This window comes from Neoarius graeffei, chromosome 1 (assembly GCF_027579695.1).
Source record: "Neoarius graeffei isolate fNeoGra1 chromosome 1, fNeoGra1.pri, whole genome shotgun sequence".
Taxonomy (NCBI): Eukaryota; Metazoa; Chordata; class Actinopteri; order Siluriformes; family Ariidae; genus Neoarius; species Neoarius graeffei.
The window spans coordinates 32,825,005-32,844,185 of record NC_083569.1 but is presented as its reverse complement, the minus strand read 5'-3'; the positions used below and the strand labels follow the sequence as shown (position 1 = coordinate 32,844,185).

At 42.4% G+C, this 19,181-nt stretch overlaps 1 protein-coding gene across 6 annotated transcripts in view; it reads left to right on the top strand.

The window, feature by feature from the left end:
* The window catches only part of rasal2 (RAS protein activator like 2), a 168,558-nt gene that overhangs the window by 88,966 nt on the left and 60,411 nt on the right, over positions 1-19,181 (top strand). For 5 of the 6 annotated variants that reach the window (XM_060931035.1, XM_060931044.1, XM_060931017.1 and 2 more), the window contains one exon: positions 18,913-19,019. In XM_060931035.1, coding sequence (XP_060787018.1) covers positions 18,913-19,019 — 107 coding nt within the window. Of the gene's footprint in view, positions 1-3,454; positions 3,573-18,912; positions 19,020-19,181 lie in introns of those variants that run through there. The other variant, XM_060931052.1, reaches the window with a different exon arrangement.

The window sequence follows — 19,181 nt, the reverse complement described above, 5'->3', positions numbered from 1 at the left end:
GTTATGGCCACTGACCCCGTGGGTGCAAAACAAGGCACTGGGCATTGTAGATGAAGGCAACGGCTGCAAAAAAAAAAAAAAAAGCCTCAAACTCCTGCATGTGAGAGCGCCATTCATTTCTCCTGACCTTTTCGGGTCAGAACAGAGGGAGAGGGTTATTTAGATGTTAATGTATGTGCTGCTTAACAATGAGTCTGAGAGAAAGGAATGGATTTTTTTGTGGCTATTCATACAAGTAATATGGTGAGCCTCTTGATAAAAGGAGGAAAAACTTCACACGGTGGAATTTTCCGATCAGACAGTGCACGATTTATTCTTTTACGTTTTAAAGGTCTGATTCAAACACATGGCAATGGATCAGGGGAATGCAGGTGTGTGGTTGCAAATACTTCTGTTTATTATATAGCTCAACTCAACATTTGGCACATAAGTATTGAGTGTCTGATTATTTTACTTTGGAAGCGATCCTGTTCCGTGAGCATGTATTTAGTGTCCATTATTTGGTCACGATACAGCTGGGCCTTTTGATTTATGCAGCTGATTCAATTAAGCCTCCATTCGATTTCCCCAGTTTGTGCTTGTTATTGTCTCATCAGCACAGTGTAATTAAACCAGAGACGGAAGGAAAGCAGTCGGGAGACACAGTGACGTAGTGCTACCACGTCACAGCTCCAGAGTCCTGGGTTCGATCCTGAGGACAGATTACTGTTTGAAATTAATGAAAACCATTTACTGAGCTGTATTAAGGTTATAAAAGCTACAATGTGCTAGTGTAGCTTTTTGTTTTTTTTTTTGTTTTTCTTTCTTAATTACTGTCGTATCACATCAGCATTCAACTCATTGAACTCAGCATCTCTGGCTTTTATTTGAAATTTATCCCAGGTTTCCGACATTCAGTCGGAATACAACCCCAATTCCAAAAAAGTTGGGACAAAGTACAAATTGTAAATAAAAACGGAATGCAATGATGTGGAAGTTTCAAAATTCCATATTTTATTCAGAATAGAACATATGCCGCTTTTCCACTACAAACGCGGCTGAGTTGGGCTGAGCCGTGCCGGGCTGAGTCGAGCTGAGTGGGGCTGTTGGAGTTGCATTTCGACTACAACCGCGCTGAACCGTGCTGGCTGGAAGTGGGTGGACACATTGGGTGGAGTTAGCGAAAGTGGGTGGACGTCACGTGATGTCGTTAAGCAGCGCAAACAGTGACATCAGTGAGCTTTTAAGCGGTAGTCTCACGACCCGGATAGTAAACAATAAACATGGAGGACATGGAGTCGTTAGTGTTGCTGGTCTTGGTTCTGTGGCTTGTAGTCACCGACAACGCCAACAGATACTGGCAAGAGCGTATAGATGAGGCGAGGCGCATAAGGCTTCAGAAATTCTCGTAATTCGTAATTCTTCTTCTTCCGGGTTTGCAGTGTTTACAGATCCCAGCGTGCTCGCGGGGCGTGTGTGGGCATGTGAGGACACTCCTCCTCACCAATCAGTGCACAGGGGAGTGTCTGCTCACGCCCCCAGCCTCACTCGGCTCGGTTTGGCTCGCTTCAGCCCCACGCCAAAACGGTGCGAGTTTTAGGGGCTAAGCAGGGCTGAAGCGAGCTGAGTCGTGCTGTTCTTTGGTAGTCGAAACGCGAGCCGTGTCGGGCTGAAGCGAGCTGAAGTGAGCTGAAAAAGGGTAGTGGAAAAGGGCCAATAGATGACATATCAAATGTTTAAACTGAGAAAATGTATCATTTAAAGAGAGAAATTAGGTGATTTTAAATTTCATGACAACACATCTCAAAAAAATTGGGACAAGGCCATGTTTCCCACTGTGAGACATCCCCTTTTCTCTTTACAACAGTCTGTAAACGTCTGGGGACTGAGGAGACAAGTTGCTCAAGTTTAGGGATAGGAATGTTAACCCATTCTTGTCTAATGTAGGATTCTAGTTGCTCAGCTGTCTTCGGTCTTTTTTGTCGTATCTTCCGTTTTATGATGCGCCAAATGTTTTCTATGGGTGAAAGATCTGGACTGCAGGCTGGCCAGTTCAGTACCCAGACCCTTCTTCTACGCAGCCATGATGCTGTAATTGATGCAGTATGTGGTTTGGCATTGTCATGTTGGAAAATGCAAGGTCTTCCCTGAAAGAGACGTCGTCTGGATGGGAGCATATGTTGCTCTCGAACCTGGATATACCTTTCAGCATTGATGGTGTCTTTCCAGATGTGTAAGCTGCCCATGCCACATGCACTAATGCAACCCCATACCATCAGAGATGCAGGCTTCTGAACTGAGCACTGATAACAACTTGGGTCATCCTTCTCCTCTCTAGTCCGAATGACACGGCGTCCCTGATTTCCATAAAGAACTTCAAATTTTGATTCGTCTGACCACAGAACAGTTTTCCACTTTGCCACAGTCCAAATCTAAATGAGCCTTGACCCAGAGAAGACGTCTGCGCTTCTGGATCATGTTTAGATACGGCTTCTTCTTTGAACTATAGAGTTTTAGCTGGCAACGGCAGATGGCACGGTGAATTGTGTTCACAGATAATGTTCTCTGGAAATATTCCTGAGCCCATTTTGTGATTTCCAATACAGAAGCATGCCTGTATGTGATGCAGTGCCATCTAAGGGCGCGAAGATCACGGGCACCCAGTATGGTTTTCCGGCCTTGACCCTTACGCACAGAGATTCTTCCAGATTCTCTGAATCTTTTGATGATATTATGCACTGTAGATGATGATATGTTCAAACTCTTTGCAATTTTACACTGTCGAACTCCTTTCTGATATTGCTCCACTATTTGTCGGCGCAGAATTAGGGGGATTGGTGATCCTCTTCCCAGCTTTACTTCTGAGAGCCGCTGCCACTCCAAGATGCTCTTTTTATAACCCAGTCATGTTAATGACCTATTGCCAATTGACCTAATGAGTTGCAATTTGGTCCTCCAGCTGTTCCTTTTTTGTACCTTTAACTTTTCCAGCCTCTTATTGCCCCTGTCCCAACTTTTTTGAGATGTGTTGCTGTCATGAAATTTCAAATGAGCCAATATTTGGCATGAAATTTCAAAATGTCTCACTTTCGACATTTGATATGTTGTCTATGTTCTATTTTGAATACAATATCAGTTTTTGAGATTTGTAAATTATTGCATTCCATTTTTATTTACAATTTGTATTTTGTCCCAACTTTTTTGGAATCGGGGTTGTAATAGCATCTGAACCTACTGTGTTGTGCAGTTGGTAACTATTTCAGGCTGGGCTTTGTGTTTTTATCTGTCTAGGTTGATTCCTGGAGCCCAGCTTTACTGAGGTGCAGGTTGCATGCTCATATTGAACAAAGTGCTGCGTTTTGCCCTTTCGCGCATTAACGCTGCTTTTGTTCAGCTTGTTTCAGTCGTCTGGCAAAGTTTTACTGATCCGGCATGCCGGCCGGCTTTTCTGCATTCCAGCGTAGGGTGAATGAGAGAACAGCACAGAAAAACACAGTGGCTCTGTTAGTTACCCAGTTACAGTACTGGCTTTCGTCTGGTCTGAGGGATGTAAGCGAAATGTTGGACTATCAAGGCTGATATGGAGTATATGGGTGAGTTTTCAAATTGCCCTGTTCGGAAAACTGCTGCAAATTCTTCTTGACCACTGCAAGGTTGTATCTAAACTGCGTTTTGTGTGTGTGTAGTATATAACATAGTCGAAACAAATATTTTCGCAAGGCACTAAATGTGCGACATTAGATAATCTTATACACAGGCTGGATCATTAACTGTAATCACGTGAATGATTACATGGTATTATTTATTTGTTGTGTAATTATGTATATATAATTTTCCAAATTATCTTGATACTTAAAGACCTTGGAGCATGTTGGTGTGTACCCTGCCTTGAAATTCTTTCAATCTCCAATAATTATTTATTTTTTAATTTTTTTTAATGTGCTGCCAAACAGAAGAATTTAATCATTCATTCATTTGTCCAGGTATCTGAGTAGAATATCCCTCATCAGATTGGCGATATTGTGTGCATGTTTGGTCGCTGATTTAAGGATAAAGGCATGAGTGTACTGTGACATCAAATTCCCTACATCACTTTGGTCTCATGTCGAGATCTGTTTACGGGCAATTCCACTAGAATTATTAGATGAAATAAGTAACAAGATGTAGGAGGACAAGATTCTACTGAGCAAAAATTCAATGAGGGCTGCAATATGAGGCTTTTCCTGTAAGTCATTCAGTCTGTGGTTCCATCGAGAGAAATGGAAGCTGTGCCGGGTAGAAACCTCAGTATGGGTGGAGGATCACAATCACCTCGGCTGATGTCCTGGGGAATATAAATAATTAATTCGCGCTGTGGTACGTTTTGATATCGGTTATTATCTCGTAACGAACGCAGAAAGCTGGCCTTAGGAATCATGTCTTTTCAGACATCATATTGAGATTGAAATTGGAACCTTGCTGGGACAGTGAGGATCTTTCTGAGCCCCTCTTTCCCTCGTGGCTGATGTGAATAATAAACTGATGCACTTGGATGGTTTCTCAGTTTGTATGGAATGCTTTAGAATGTTTTTAGAAGGAGGTAACGTTGGTAAGATTGTATTCAGGAGAAAAGTAAGTCTTTTCTTCATGGAATTAGTAATGGTAGTGAAAGCAATGGCGATGCGAAAAAACCTAAAGCCGAGTTCGGACCCTTTCAGTATTTCTCTCCCTGTTCATCCTCTTTCAGCCTTTCAGCCCATATGGCAGTGGGCTTTTGGACCCCTCTGTCTTCTCCAGTTCTGTATCGATCTGATTTAGGCCATGGCCAGATCGATTAGTAAGTGGCTTTTCAGAGGTTAGAGGCTTTGTTTAACATGAAGGGAGCTCAATGCTGTGCCATCTTGAGTGACATGGAGGGAGTTCACTGACTTTGACTTACTGCACAGCATTCAAGAGCCACTTATGCAGGGGAGAGGGAAAGAAAAGCGCTAAGAGGCATGCATTTTACAGCTAAGGTAGATACAAAAGCAATAGAGTTCTATACAGATGGCTGGCAGCTTCAGTGCAGCATTGCGTCTACAATTATCACTGTATATGTACCAATAATAACGAAGACAGTTGACACGTGTTGGCTGCTGTTGTCGATTTAAACCTCGAGGAGCTTCTCCAACTGTCCATTAGAGGGAAACTGTGCCAAACTAAGGCAAGACCTTGAGTTCTTGAGGGTGCACAGGTTTACTGAGTGTCTGAGCAATGAAGTCACAATTCGGTTTTCAATGATGAGCTTTCATAGGCTTATGGAGCCGAGTTCGGAGCGAATCAGATATAAGTGAGGGTACTTTCCTTAACCCTCTGGAGGTTTTTTCCTGGTATTTTCTGGCATTCTAATGATTTTAGTATGCTCTGATTTTGTTGTCAATTTCAACAAATCTAAGCAGTATTTTCAAAGTCAAATGACTTTTTTTGTATTCAGCACAAGTTCAGCTCCAATAATGTCTGTGTAGTGTGTATACATGATTGTACTTTTTAAAAAAATAACAGGTAAGTTAAGATGTAAAAAGCAGTTTTAGAACTGTGTTGGAAAGTGTGGAAAAAACAAAACAAAACATGGCCTTACCCATTGTGACGAACCGTTTTGGTCACTTGAGGTGATTCTGTTCAGCCTTAGGAATATATCAAGCACAAAAACTTAAATCTGCTCCATTGATTTGGACAATTAACTGGCCATCAAAAAATTTATGTCCTATTGTTTTGGGATAAAGGGTTGGCAGTGGGAGGGGTATTCAATGAGAAGTGGGAAAAATTTCCATTCCATTCAATGAGAAGAGTGAAAACCCCTCCCACTGCCAACTCTTAATCCCATCAGGTCAAGTCATAATGGGTAAGGTCGTGTTTTTTTAACACATTCCAACACAGTTCTAAAACTGCTTTTTACAACAGCTTCATTTATCTGGTATTTGACTTTATTTTGCTATTTGACTCTAGTCAGTGTGTCTTGAAATTAACTCTTGTACTATTTTACTCAGTTCAGAGCCACAACCAACTCTGTTACACAATTACTCTGTAATTTTGTTCCCACTCCAAATTTTACTCTCAAAACTCAAAATAGAGCAAAATTAACTATTTTTGAGGAAAATACTTTTAACTCTGGAAAAATTGTTCAGTCATTTTTCCTCAGCGCACACATATCAACATAAATGGAAGAAATATTTACACTTACTCGAGTTGATCTTTGGCTGGATCAAATCGAAGTTAAAAAAAAAAAAAGGCACCACATCGCAATTCTCAAGATTGAACTGAATCGCTGTCCTGAATCATGAATTGAATCATGAATTGATTTGCTGTCCTGAAATTGAATCACTGTCTTGAATCATGAAATGAATCATGAATTGAATTGTTGTCCTGAATCATCCGAAGTGCATAAATCCGCATATCATCTCGCAACAAGTTTTACTTCCAAATAACCTAAACTATGCCTGGCAGATTTTATCCTGTTTACGGTGGGCATTCCCACTGCGGAAGAGAAACCAATCGAAACCAAAAGAGTGGAAGTGATTTCCATGCCGTTACCATGTGAATAGTCTTTTATGAATGCGTAATTGTGCGCTCAGCCCTCTGACTCCGGTGTGACTGAGTAAGGTGACAAGTTTTATGTTTCATCTAATTGAGGTAATTTAAAAAATGCAATATTGTTTGGCAGTGGGCACATAGTGTAAAGTATAAAGTTTACACTATGTGTACACTATAAAGGCACATAGTGTAAAGTATAAAGTTTACACTATGTGTACACTATAAAGGCACATAGTGTAAAGTGTAAAGTTTCTGTCAATATGTTTATCATGCTTGTATGATGAAAAACTCGCAAAGATAATTATCTAAATACATGATCTACTCATTCTAAACCTGCCGAGCTTCGCCAGTGAAGCTCTCAACCCCAGAGGGTTAAATATAGCTGCAAGCAGCAATGAGGGGACCCATCAGCCCAGCAGGGCAGAGTTACCATGGAATCTTCATGTCATTTTGTCATGGCTGTATTTTGTCAAGGGCATAACTGTATGCAATCACAGCCAATTTCATATCAGTTGAGCCAAGATGAGCTCACTTCCTGTTTGGTGGCATCACCACCAATTTCGATAAACTGGAATGGATGAATAGTTTTAAAAATCAAAAAAAAAAAAACTGTCCAGTACCTTTTGTGAAGCTTTGTCTGAAAATCATCTGCACCAAATTTGGTGAAGATTCAACATAGTATGTGGATGCTGAAAACTTTTTAAGGTTTTTGATTAAATTCAGTATGAGTGTCACAAAAGTTTGGTCGACATGACAAGTTGTCAAGTCCCATCCTTGGGGCTCTTAAGATATTACTAGATATAACTACCACTTTTATAAGGTTAACACATTAAAAGATATTAGGAAAAATGGATTTTTGCTTATTGCAGCACCCCCTCAATAGTCAAATGGCACAATCCTCAGAAGGAGAAGAAACCTTTATTCGTCACATGCACACTTCAAGCACAGTGAAATTCATCCTCTGCATTTAACCCATCTAAAGCAGTGAACACACGCACACACTCAGAGCAGTGGGCAGCCACACCAGAGTGCCCGGGAAGAAGTCAGGGGTCAGGTACCTTGCTCAAGGGCACCTCAGCCCAAGGCTGCCCCACGTCAACCTATAGTAACTGCATGTCTTTGGATTGTGGGGGAAACCGGAGCACCCAGAGGAAACCCATGCAGACACAGGGAGAACATGCAGACTCCACTCAGAAAGGCCCTTGCCGGCCACTGGGTTCGAACCCAGAACCTTCTTGCTGTGAGGCGACCGTGCTAACCACTACACCACCGTGCCACCCAGGAAGTGATCCCAAGTCCATACACCAAGTTTGGTGTCAGTACATCATAGCATTGCTGAGATAGGCCCTCATTTTGATTGGTGGTGACAGATGAACAGTTTCAAAAATCCAACTGATAAATTTTGTGAGGCTTGGTCCAAAGATCATCATCAGAAGATGTATAGCTGCAGGCAGCAATGAGGAGGCCAAGCAGACCAGCAAGGCATGGTTGCCATTGCAGTTTTGTCAAGGGCATAGCTGTATGGACACACAGCAAGTTTCATGTCATTTGAACAAAGGCTGGCCAAGATATGAACTCACTTCCTGTTTGGAGAATTCAATAGGCTGTAATGGACAATTTGTTTTGAAAATGCAAAAACCTGATCATTTTCATGAGATCATTTTCATGTCTAACAGTCATCAATGCCAAATTTGCTGATGATCTGGCTTTCTGAAAATGGAGTCACGAGTCTTTGTACAAAGTTTGGTGTCTATACATCAGAACGTTGCTGAGATACGACCTCACGTCCTGTTTGGGATCTTCACTGCCGATTTTGATTGGCTGTGATGGACGAACGCTTTTGGAAATTAATACCTAAGCCAGCAAATACCTTTTGTGAGGTTTGGTCCGAAGATCGGTCCTAAATTTGGTGGAGTTTGGACAAAATATGTAGCTGTGAATAACTTTTAATCCTTTTGATGAAAACCAACATGGTGGCTGCATCAATTATTGGGATCAATTAGGACAAATTGTCATGGCTCAGCCTTGGGATCTCCTATTGAGGTATTTCACCTGACGTCACAGGGTCACGTGACGCCCCGGTGTCCGCTATTTTGGACGGCAAGCTACATACTAACGCTGCAGACAGAGAGGGAGAACCAGCTTGAAAAAAAACATGTTACAGACACCTAGAATAGATTAATTTGTCAGTAAGCACTCTATAAATAACCATGGTGTTTGCTTGTTGTGCTGTGGGCTGCCACAACAGACAGGGACAGCGTGCAGGACTCTCCTTTTACCGGTTTCCTACTGACCCAGACAAGAGGGCCAAATGGATTGCAGCTATGAAGAGACAGGATTGGGAGCCAACTTGCGCTTGTCTCAGAGCGCGGATCTTTTTTTTTTTATATTGAAAGTATCAAGTCATTACAAAACAAGTAGATAAAGTGACAGACATAAAACGCAATAACAGAGGCTAGAAAGAAACAGGACAGAAAGAAACAGGGAAATTACGTAAAAAGAAAGAAAGAAAGAAAGAAAGAAAGAAAGAAAGAAAGAAAGAGGAAAAAAAGAAAAGAAAAAGAGCGCGGATCTCCAAACACATGAGAAGCCTATCATATGCACATATCACGCGGACTCCACACCTCCACACACGCATCGCGTCTGAAGTCATAACTCATCAGGGGAAATCGTGTCCGCATTGACATGTTCAAAAAACAACCTCGCGTCAACAATGATACCACACACAAGAAAAAAAAAACCAGTCAGGCTCCTCAACAACCAACCTGGCAGCAGCAGTCGTTGTCAAGTAAACACAACACTTCGGATATGCAAATGCTTCCCGTTACACACGATTGCTATGTCAATAAACATCATTTTGCCAATATTTTAGAGACCCCCCAACATTTCCCAAATCATGTTTTCAAAGGATCTCATGTCTGTTTCAGGGGATCTCGGATCCCCCGAGTAACAAGACAGTGTTGTGAACATAGCCTACCTTGTACCGTTTCAAACTGCTGGGGTCATCCTTCATCAAACTGTTGACTTCTGTCGACAACCTTGGCTCCATACCAAGGCTGGGTACAGTGTTTATGATAAAAGACAGATCCAATTTAACACGAATCACAGCTTACTTTCTTGTTAAAACGCACAAAGGTCTCCACCATCTCATACCGCCAATGCACTGAAGGACTTAAGCGTGCCGTCCAAAATGGCGGCATCACGTGACTTGGTCACGTGAGTGAAATACCTCAATAGTATTACTTGACAAGATATATTTTTTTTAAAGGCAAACACATGAACAGCTATTAGCCAAAATACATATTTGCTTATTGTAGCCCCCTCCTCCCCTCTCCCCAGTGGTCAAATGACGAATACTTTTTCTTGCTTTTCTCAAAATGAGGTCCCGAGTCCATTCCACGTACCAAATCGAAAGGCCAACAAATAACTTTTGTGAGGCTTGCTGAAATGATTGTGTCTGCAAAATCTCATAAAGACTGGGCAAAATTTGGCCTGTGAAAACTTTTCTTTGATAAAATCCAATATGGTGGAAAGGTGGTACATTGAGCCAAATAATCCAATCGTACCTCTTTTTTTTTTTTGAAAATCGGGCATACAGTTCAAAAGTTACAGTACATGCACAAAGACACCTGCAATGTTGAGTTTGGTAGCGATGGAGCACTGGAGATGCAAACATGAAACTTGGTGAAAAGAATCAGGGGACAGTGTGCCAAATTTCTATACTTTTGACCATAAGGTTCTAGGGGCTGCCATAGACACTCCAGCCAGAAGATGATGATGAATAATAAGAAAAGGTAGAATCACAATAGGTGTCTATGCAACTTCGCCCCCAAAACACGTGCAGGTGCTTCACATTACAGGCATTTAACAGACACTCTTATTCAGTGTGACATACAACACACCCAGAGCAGCCTGGGGAGCAGTTGGGGTTAGGTGCCTTGCTCAAGGGCACTTCAGCCATCCCTGCTGATCCAGTGAATCAAACTGGTGACCTTTTGGTCCCAAAGCTGCTTCTCTAGCCATTAGGCTATGGCTTCCCCATGCCAAAGAACAATTCACCTGTTTGTAGCTGCTGTGGCTTGACTGTGCTGATTCTATCATAGTGCCTTATTGAAGTGCTGCCACTATTGGCAGGACTGTTTCTGTCTTGTTTATGAGCAATTCCAGCGTTATGGACGTGACACTTGAACTCAAAATGGCAACAAATGACCCAGTGCATGTTTTATTGTCTCCCAGTATTTAAACAGGTGTTGCATATTTTGAGGCTGTACCATACTGGAGAAGTGATAGAACAAGAACAATTCCCATAGTGCATCTAGGGCATGCCAGAAAATGCCAATAAAAGATGCGTTATGGACGTGACAGAAAAAGTATCACTTTTTTTGGGTGACTGTACATTTTTATTAAACTCTGTGAAATTGTAAACCTAATGTCGAAATGGAGATATCCATTTGATAGAGGGGTCCAAGGTGAATATTAAAAAATCTTTGTTTAAAATATTTTGTATTTCATGCAGAGTTTCGGAAGGAAAAGTCATGGATGTGACGAAATTCCGTTATGGATGTGACGCATCTGAAATAGACATGGCATATGTTTAGAAAATCAGCAATTTAACCACCATAACCCTTTGAAAAACTCTGTAAATATCAGCTAAAACTATCAAAGTTCTTAAATAATATTTAGGATGGCTATTGTTTTGCTGTTTTGTGGATTTTAGCATACATTTCTGTGGCTTGTGGCAATAATATAGAATTGTACATGATCAACGTTGATTTTAGCTTGGGGTTTACATTATAAGAAAGAAAGACTGACAGTGACATATTAGGTTGGTTACAAATTGGTTCAACTTATTCACATCTGTAAAATACAGGCCTAGGTGATATCTCTGGGAGTGGTTTTGATGTATTACATGTTGCTTTATTTTTGCATGGTGAGGTTGACATTTACATGGAATTGCCCTTATGTAGTATAGAGAAATCAGGATCCTGCTTCATTCCATTCCAGGAGCATATTGGTTTTCTAAAATTGCTGTTGAAATATGGTACTGAGCGACAAATGAAATGTATTATTTTGTGATGTGTAAAATGTGGATGTAAAATTTAGACTTGAACACAGCTTGCCTTGTCCTGAGCCATTCACAGAATGTACAGTTGTGATGAATTCAGATAGTTAAAGTTAACTGGTCCAGCAGTACTCCCCACTCATTAACTCTTCTGTAGCTATAGTTCCTATCGCTTGTGTGTGTGCGTGTGTGTGTGAGGCTACTGCAACAACAGCCTGATGCATAAGGATAAAGAGAGGGTGGGAGAAAGCCTTTGCGAGGTAGGCTGATCGAGGAGCAGAGAGAAAGGAAGTGCTCACAGTTGTGCTGAAAGGAACAGGGGAGTGAGGTTACAGCGATTGATTAAATAAATGCGGTAAAATCTCTCCTGCTGGTGGGCCAAAAAGCGAAATGAGGAGAGGCCAGTGGACTGAATGCTGGAACTCCAGCTGAGAGAGATGCACGAGAGTCTTTGCAAGAGTGAGTAAGACTTCGTTTGGGAGGAAAGAGAGATATGGAGATCTAGAGAGAGTGGGAGAAGAGATAGAACATGCCAGAAAGGAGAGACAAAAGGCAGAGGCTCTGCGAAGAGGCTGCTCGTAAAGAGACCAGTGGAATAACGGGTAATTAGGAAGAAAGCACTCCAGCTCGCTGGATGAGGCACGATGCTCACGTTCTGGCTAGTGTGATGCTGACCTGGTACATTTACTGAGCAGGTGATGGGAAACAGCTGCGATAGAGGTATCTTTCTCTCTCTTTCCTTCTCTCCTCTGTTGTTTCGAATTAGATTTCTGTCCTGCTCCATTCGACAAAGGACATTTATGCTTTCTTTTCTGTTCAGTGCTAGTTGCTTATTAAGTTGCGTGGGTCGTACTGCAGAAGTTGAACTTCTGTGCCATCTGCATCACTGACTCTGGACTTCAGTGGTGTCCATTTTATTCATAAGCCCTGCAAGTATTTGGCATGTTTCGTGCTGAGTCATATTGCTCATCTCTTTTTTTTTTTTTTCAGGTTATGCATAACTGAGAGTGTAGACACATAGATAGACACATGCGCACGCACCCACACAGTCGACAGTGTGGGAGTTCTCTCTGCAGAGTGCGCAGACGCTGAGAATGATACAGCAGGCACTCTCGGAAGTACGACAATTCGGACAGCTCACTTTTTGCAAAGTAGCCCTTCAATAGTGCTGACTGCTGCAACACCACTCTCTCTCCCCTCATCACTCTGAATTTAAATGTGAGCCATGATTTTCCCCAAGGAAAGAAGAAAGGAGAGTCAGCTTGGCCAAGTTTCTGCATCATAAAACTAAATGTGTGGAAGTAACATAAAATGGCAGGCTACCAGGTATGGAAGGATGACCGATAACTAACTAATGGGTGTCGAGAGACATTACACTGTCAGAAACAGGGGTACAGTAGGAGTCCATTTCTGTCTCCCAAGGTACAGTCTACACTAATGTACCCCCGAGGGCTCATTCTTAGACCTCAAGGTAATAATGTGTACCTTTTTAGGGCCGAAAAGATACATACGTGCTCCCAAGTACAAATAAGTACCTTTTGAGGGAATTGCCCCAGTGACCAGCTGTTGTACCCCTAAAGGTACAATAATGTGCTTTATTTTCTGAGAGAGTACATGGACTTCTGCAGTAATCTGCCCGTACTCAAAAAGCTATGGCAGTGAATGAACAGAGCACCACTGGGATGAGCTCCAAAACATCCGAGCATTGTGTCAGGCCATTGGGTCATGGAGACTGAAACTCCAGCCGCCCCATGGGCTTGAGGCACCAAGCCAGTAGCAGCTGCTTGTCTTTAGCATTCTGAGCACACATGGTCCATTGCAGCTTCTGATCACTAAATACAAAACAGGCCACGGTGCCTGCTTGTGGAACTGGACCCCAAATTAAAAAAATTGAATTCAAGCATAGTAGGTCGAAGGAGTAAAGTGATTGAGACCCTCATTGTGGCTTTAAATCTGCACTGATTGCTCCAGGTTTTATAAACTGGGCTGGATGTGGTGCTATGGAGCTGCTGCAGGGAAAATAGTGCCGATGTAGGTTGTGTCCCTGTGTATCCTTGACACACATACAGTGGATATCTGCTTCCAAAAAAAGATTTGACTGTCAGTAACCTCTTTAAAGATGTTGCTGATATCCCCATATTCAGGAATACTAGTCATAGACAGATTCAGAACAGTTTGGCATCAGGGTTAAGCCATTGTCCTCGGTGTCCTGATCATTGTCCAGCTTGTCTGTCATGTTTTTATGAAGTATATAACTCCATCCTCTTTAGTTGAATGAGTGGGCAGTGCTGCAAATAGCTGTATGAAGTCTGTCTACTGTACAGCTATCGCATGAGAGCATGTGGGTGTGTGGTCTGTGCACATTGCAGTTTGTTCATTATTCTGTTTTTCAGTTGAAATGAAAACGTAAAAACAAATGGTTGTTTTTTGTTGCTGGTAAAGAATATTTGAGTCCCTTTCAAAATATTTGGAAATGTAAATTCAATACGGTCTCTCTTTTTTTTCTTTGTTATTAATTAATTTGCCAAAATCATAAAACATGAGGCATGTAACATCTCATCTCATCTCATTATCTCTAGCCGCTTTATCCTTCTACAGGGTCGCAGGCAAGCTGGAGCCTATCCCAGCTGACTACGGGCGAAAGGCGGGGTACACCCTGGACAAGTCGCCAGGTCATCACAGGGCCGACACATAGACACAGACAACCATTCACACTCACATTCACACCTACGGTCAATTTAGAGTCACCAGTTAACCTAACCTGCATGTCTCTGGACTGTGGGGGAAACCGGAGCACCCGGAGGAAACCCACGCGGACACGGGGAGAACATGCAAACTCCGCACAGAAAGGCCCTCGCCGGCCACGGGGCTCGAACCCGGACCTTCTTGCTGTGAGGCAACAGCGCTAACCACTACACCACCGTGCCGCCCTAGGCATGTAACAATTCACCCAATTCACAATTTGATTTGATTGATACTGGGTTTACGATTCAGTATTCCCATGATATTTTTTGAAAAAAAAATTAAATGAAGGAAATTTTATTCCCAAAATAACTCTAACATTTATTTTCCTATTCTTTATCACCTTAAATATTCCTTTTGTTAAATAAAAAATAATAATTGTTTTATTATAATAATTACTTACACACATTTGTAAAGGTTAGAGTAAAATATAATAACCTATTTACTAAAATCTTCCTTTTTATTTAAAATTACAATAACAAATAGGTCTTTTCTTAATAAACGTTTATTTGCTTCCCTTTTCTTTAGCTTTCAGCAGTCTGTAAAAAGAGAGTTCTGATTTCCTGTTAAATCAATTTGTGCAGTCAATCACACAACAACTCTTTTTCCATTTTAGATCTGTTTTTTGTGGCATTCAAGCTGTGTTACTTCCGCCTGTGGTGAAGTCACGTGTATTCCTGCTATTGTACGTTATTGAGCCCTCTGCTGTCTAAACAACACACTTACAGCGAGGAACAAATAAGAGATTACACAGTGTGATGACAATCACAGTTCATTTTTTTATTTGAACGTTTCAAATCATCATAAATTTGTATACAAAAATGAAAATGCAATAATGAAAAAAGAAAATCGATTCTACTAATTTGAGTGGCATGGTGGTGTAGTGTTTAGCACTGTCGCCTCACAGCAAGAAGGTTCTGGGTTCAAGCCCAGTGGCCGACGGGGGACTTTCTGTGTGGAGTTTGCATGTTCTCTCCATGTCTGCGTGGGTTTCCTCCAGGCGCTCCGGTTTCCCCCACAGTCCAAAGACCTGCAGGTTAGGGTAACATGGGGTGGCCTTGGGCTGAAGTGCCCTTGAGCAAGGCACCTAACCCCCAGCTGTTCCCCAGGCGCTATAACATAGCTGCCCTCTGGTCTGGGTATGTGTGTGTGCTCATTGCTCACTTGTGTGTGCATGTGTGTGTTCACTGCTTCAGATGGGTTAAATGCAGAGGTTAAATTTCACTGTGTGCTTAAGTCTGTGCTTGAGTGTACGTGTGACAAATAAAGGCTTCTTGGCTTGGCTGCTTCTGCTTCTATTTTCCAGACTGCACTGGCACCCTGGAAGTAATTTAGGCCCCTAGCCCTGGCTAGCTACGCTGATGGAAATATGAATACGTACAACTTGTGATCATGTCTCACTTCATTTGTATGCCGGTGTCACCCGAAGACATGGGAAGGCGTTTTACACTGGAGTGCTGGAATTTTAAGTGCCATACATGTGGCAAATGCTATGAGATCACACCAATTTACTATTCAAATAATTTCTCTTTTAACAGAGACTGTGTTTTGATTACAGTGAGATAAATGCGCTGAAATTCTCAAACCTAAAGGTGTGAAAATCGAAGGGTTTTACCACAGGTTTCTACAGTACCAGCTCCTTCACAGGGACTTGTATGGCAGGCGCTGCACATAAGCAAGTTAAAATTGTGCGTAATTGTTGATATGGTGAAGTTTTCTGTTAGGAAACTTTTATTTAACATTTATGGAAAGAGTCCCAAGTGTAGGGGTGGCACGGTGGTGTAGTGGTTAGCGCTGTCGCCTCACAGCAAGAAGGTCCGGGTTCGAGCCCTGTGGCCGGCGAGGGCCTTTCTGTGTGGAGTTTGCATGTTCTCCCCGTGTCTGCGTGGGTTTCCTCCGGGTGCTCCGGTTTCCCCCACAGTCCAAAGACATGCAGGTTAGGTTAACTGGTGACTCTAAATTGACCGTAGGTGTGAATGTGAGTGTGAATGGTTGTCTGTGTCTATGTGTCAGCCCTGTGATGACCTGGCGACTTGTCCAGGGTGTACCCCGCCTTTCGCCCGTAGTCAGCTGGGATAGGCTCCAGCTTGCCTGCGACCCTGTAGAACAGGATAAAGCGGCTAGAGATAATGAGATGAGATGAGAGTCCCAAGTGTAGGCACTTTGTCAAAGTCAGTGGGTTTTCCGAAAAGGAAGTTAGTTCTTGTTACATTTTGGGAGATTTATACAGTTGTTCCCTCACCAGGCTCTATTTTTTTTTCATATTACTGGGAAACAGGAACACACAAACTCCTCTGTCCTGTAGATTTGAGTCTCGTGTACAATCCACAGCTTTAAGCAGTTAAAAAGCACAATGTGTCATTCATTAGCCAATGAAAAATTGTGATTGTTTTGCAAATCACTGTGGTATAAGAGGAGTACTGTCTCTAACATGCCAACTGAGAAACTACTAAAAAGACTCAATTTAAAAATAAAAAAAAAATTCAATTTAAAAAAGCTGGTGCAGTTGCAATAAGTTTGGGTCCTTCAAGTAGGTCAAGACAGATGCCATTAAACTAAACATTTTGAAACTTGGTATAAAGAAAAAAAATTAATCGTATTTGTTCCTTTAAGTACTGTAATTGGAAACAAGCTTAAGTGCTGATTCCAGTAACTGGACAATTGCTTATCATCAGTGCCGCTAACCGGCCTCCCCTCAATACCAACAAAACACTCCATTTTCTGTAACGAGCGGTTTAAATTTGGCAAAGTTGGCGAGCTAGTTAGATTAACTATGCATGTTAATGGTAGCTAGGTCACTATACGCTATATACACTAAGCTAAACAAATTGTCTGCGACATATGTGCCAAGGCATTATGTTTAACATTGTTTTGATGAATATTAATGAACATTTGACATCTGATACAGATTTGCTGGTTATAACTACAAATCTGCCAAGGCTACACACTGGCTACTTTTAGCTTGCAAATAGCATCACAAACGTTTGTGTCTGTTTTTAAAGCTTGATCAAGTGATATTGCTGTTTACTTCCAAGACCAGAGATAATCTCATCTCATCTCATCTCATTATCTGTAGCCGCTTTATCCTGTTCTACAGGGTCGCAGGCAAGCTGGAGCCTATCCCAGCTGACTACGGGCGAAAGGCGGGGTACACCCTGGACAAGTCGCCAGGTCATCACAGGGCTGACACATAGACACAGACAACCATTCACACTCACACCTACGGTCAATTTAGAGTCACCAGTTAACCTAACCTGCATGTCTTTGGACTGTGGGGGAAACCGGAGCACCCGGAGGAAACCCACGCGGACACGGGGAGAACATGCAAACTCCACACAGAAAGGCCCTCGCCGGCCCCGGGGCTCGAACCCAGGACCTTCTTGCTGTGAGGCGACAGTGCTAACCACTACACCACCGTGCCGCCCAGAGATAATTAAAGATTAAAAAAAAAAAAAAATCATACAAGTGCCACAGTTGTGTTTTGCTGACCTAACCTGAGTTCAGATCTGTGTATATTTTTCTTGGGGCTTCGATCCGATCAAAACCAGTGATCAGCGTATTTGTAGGTGTCTCTTCTCCAATTGCAGAAAATATGCCGGGTACAAGGGAAAGGTCACATGACCTGAAATAGCTCTATTTGTTTTTAATCTACAGTTGTTACCTCTTATGTCTGTTAAAACAAAGGCCCAATCCCAATTCTAATTTCTACCCCTTCCCCTCCGCCATCCCCTTGGCCCTTCCCCTTGAAACTGAGCTACAAGGGATAGGGCTTGAAATTCAACCCTTACGTATTGGGATAGCCCTTCAACGATCGCATACGTCATCGCGTACCTCCGTCAGCGTTTACGTTAGCAAAACGCGACCAAATGCGTCATTGGCTGCGACCAGCCGCTACAGTCAGAGCCAGAGGCAGAAATCTCTGCTGGCAGGGTGTGATTTGTTAACTAACACCACTGAATGGGATATCTTTGGCGCTTCGTGCACCACATCCGACAGAATGAGGTGTCAGAACACTCATGTAAACAATAAAAGCGAGAATAACAGAACAAAACGTACGCAGTCAAGCAACCGAAAACAATACTCACTCCCAAAGCTTTTTAGCAGCAGCTTGGATTTCAGAAATCGCTGCTCATTCTCAGCTCGAAAGCGAATCAAGCGGCGTGTTTCCTCTGGATAACAACTTAAAACACGTAAATAATGGAGAAAATACATTTATGACAATCTTTCGCCGCGGGAACCGCCATCTTTCTGAAATCCGCATGAAATCTCGCCGAAATCCGCATGGCATTGTGGGAAATCACTCAAACCCCTTCGTTCGGAGTCTGCTCCAGGAAAATCTCCGTTTGGAGGGGTACAGAAGCCCTCCCCCTTCCCCTACCCCTCCGCGTTAACTGGGATTGGGATACCCCTACCCCTTCACGTGAACGCGCAAAATGGAGGGGAAGGGCCAAGGGGTTGGTCCAAGGGGTGAAATGGGATTCGGCCAAAGACATGACTTTCCATCCTCTGTATATAATTTCTGATTCCTTCACATTTTCCTCAGTCCAGTCCTTATGTTTTTTTTTCCATTCTCTCTCCAGAAGTATCCTCAGATCGCTCCCCCAGACGGAGGAGCATCTCTGGTCTTGGCAGCTCAGACAAGAACATCACAGTCGATGGACCCAACTCCTCACCCTTCAAAGTGCCAGTGAGTAGCACAGTAGCCCACTTTAATCAGACCAGAATGGTTCACAATTTTATGAGCTGGAAAAGTTGATTTCTCTTTACAGAGAAGGTGCATGATGAAGTAATGATGTGTTGCTGTTTCTCCATTGCAGAATTCAAAATTGCATCTTACTGTACTAAATAT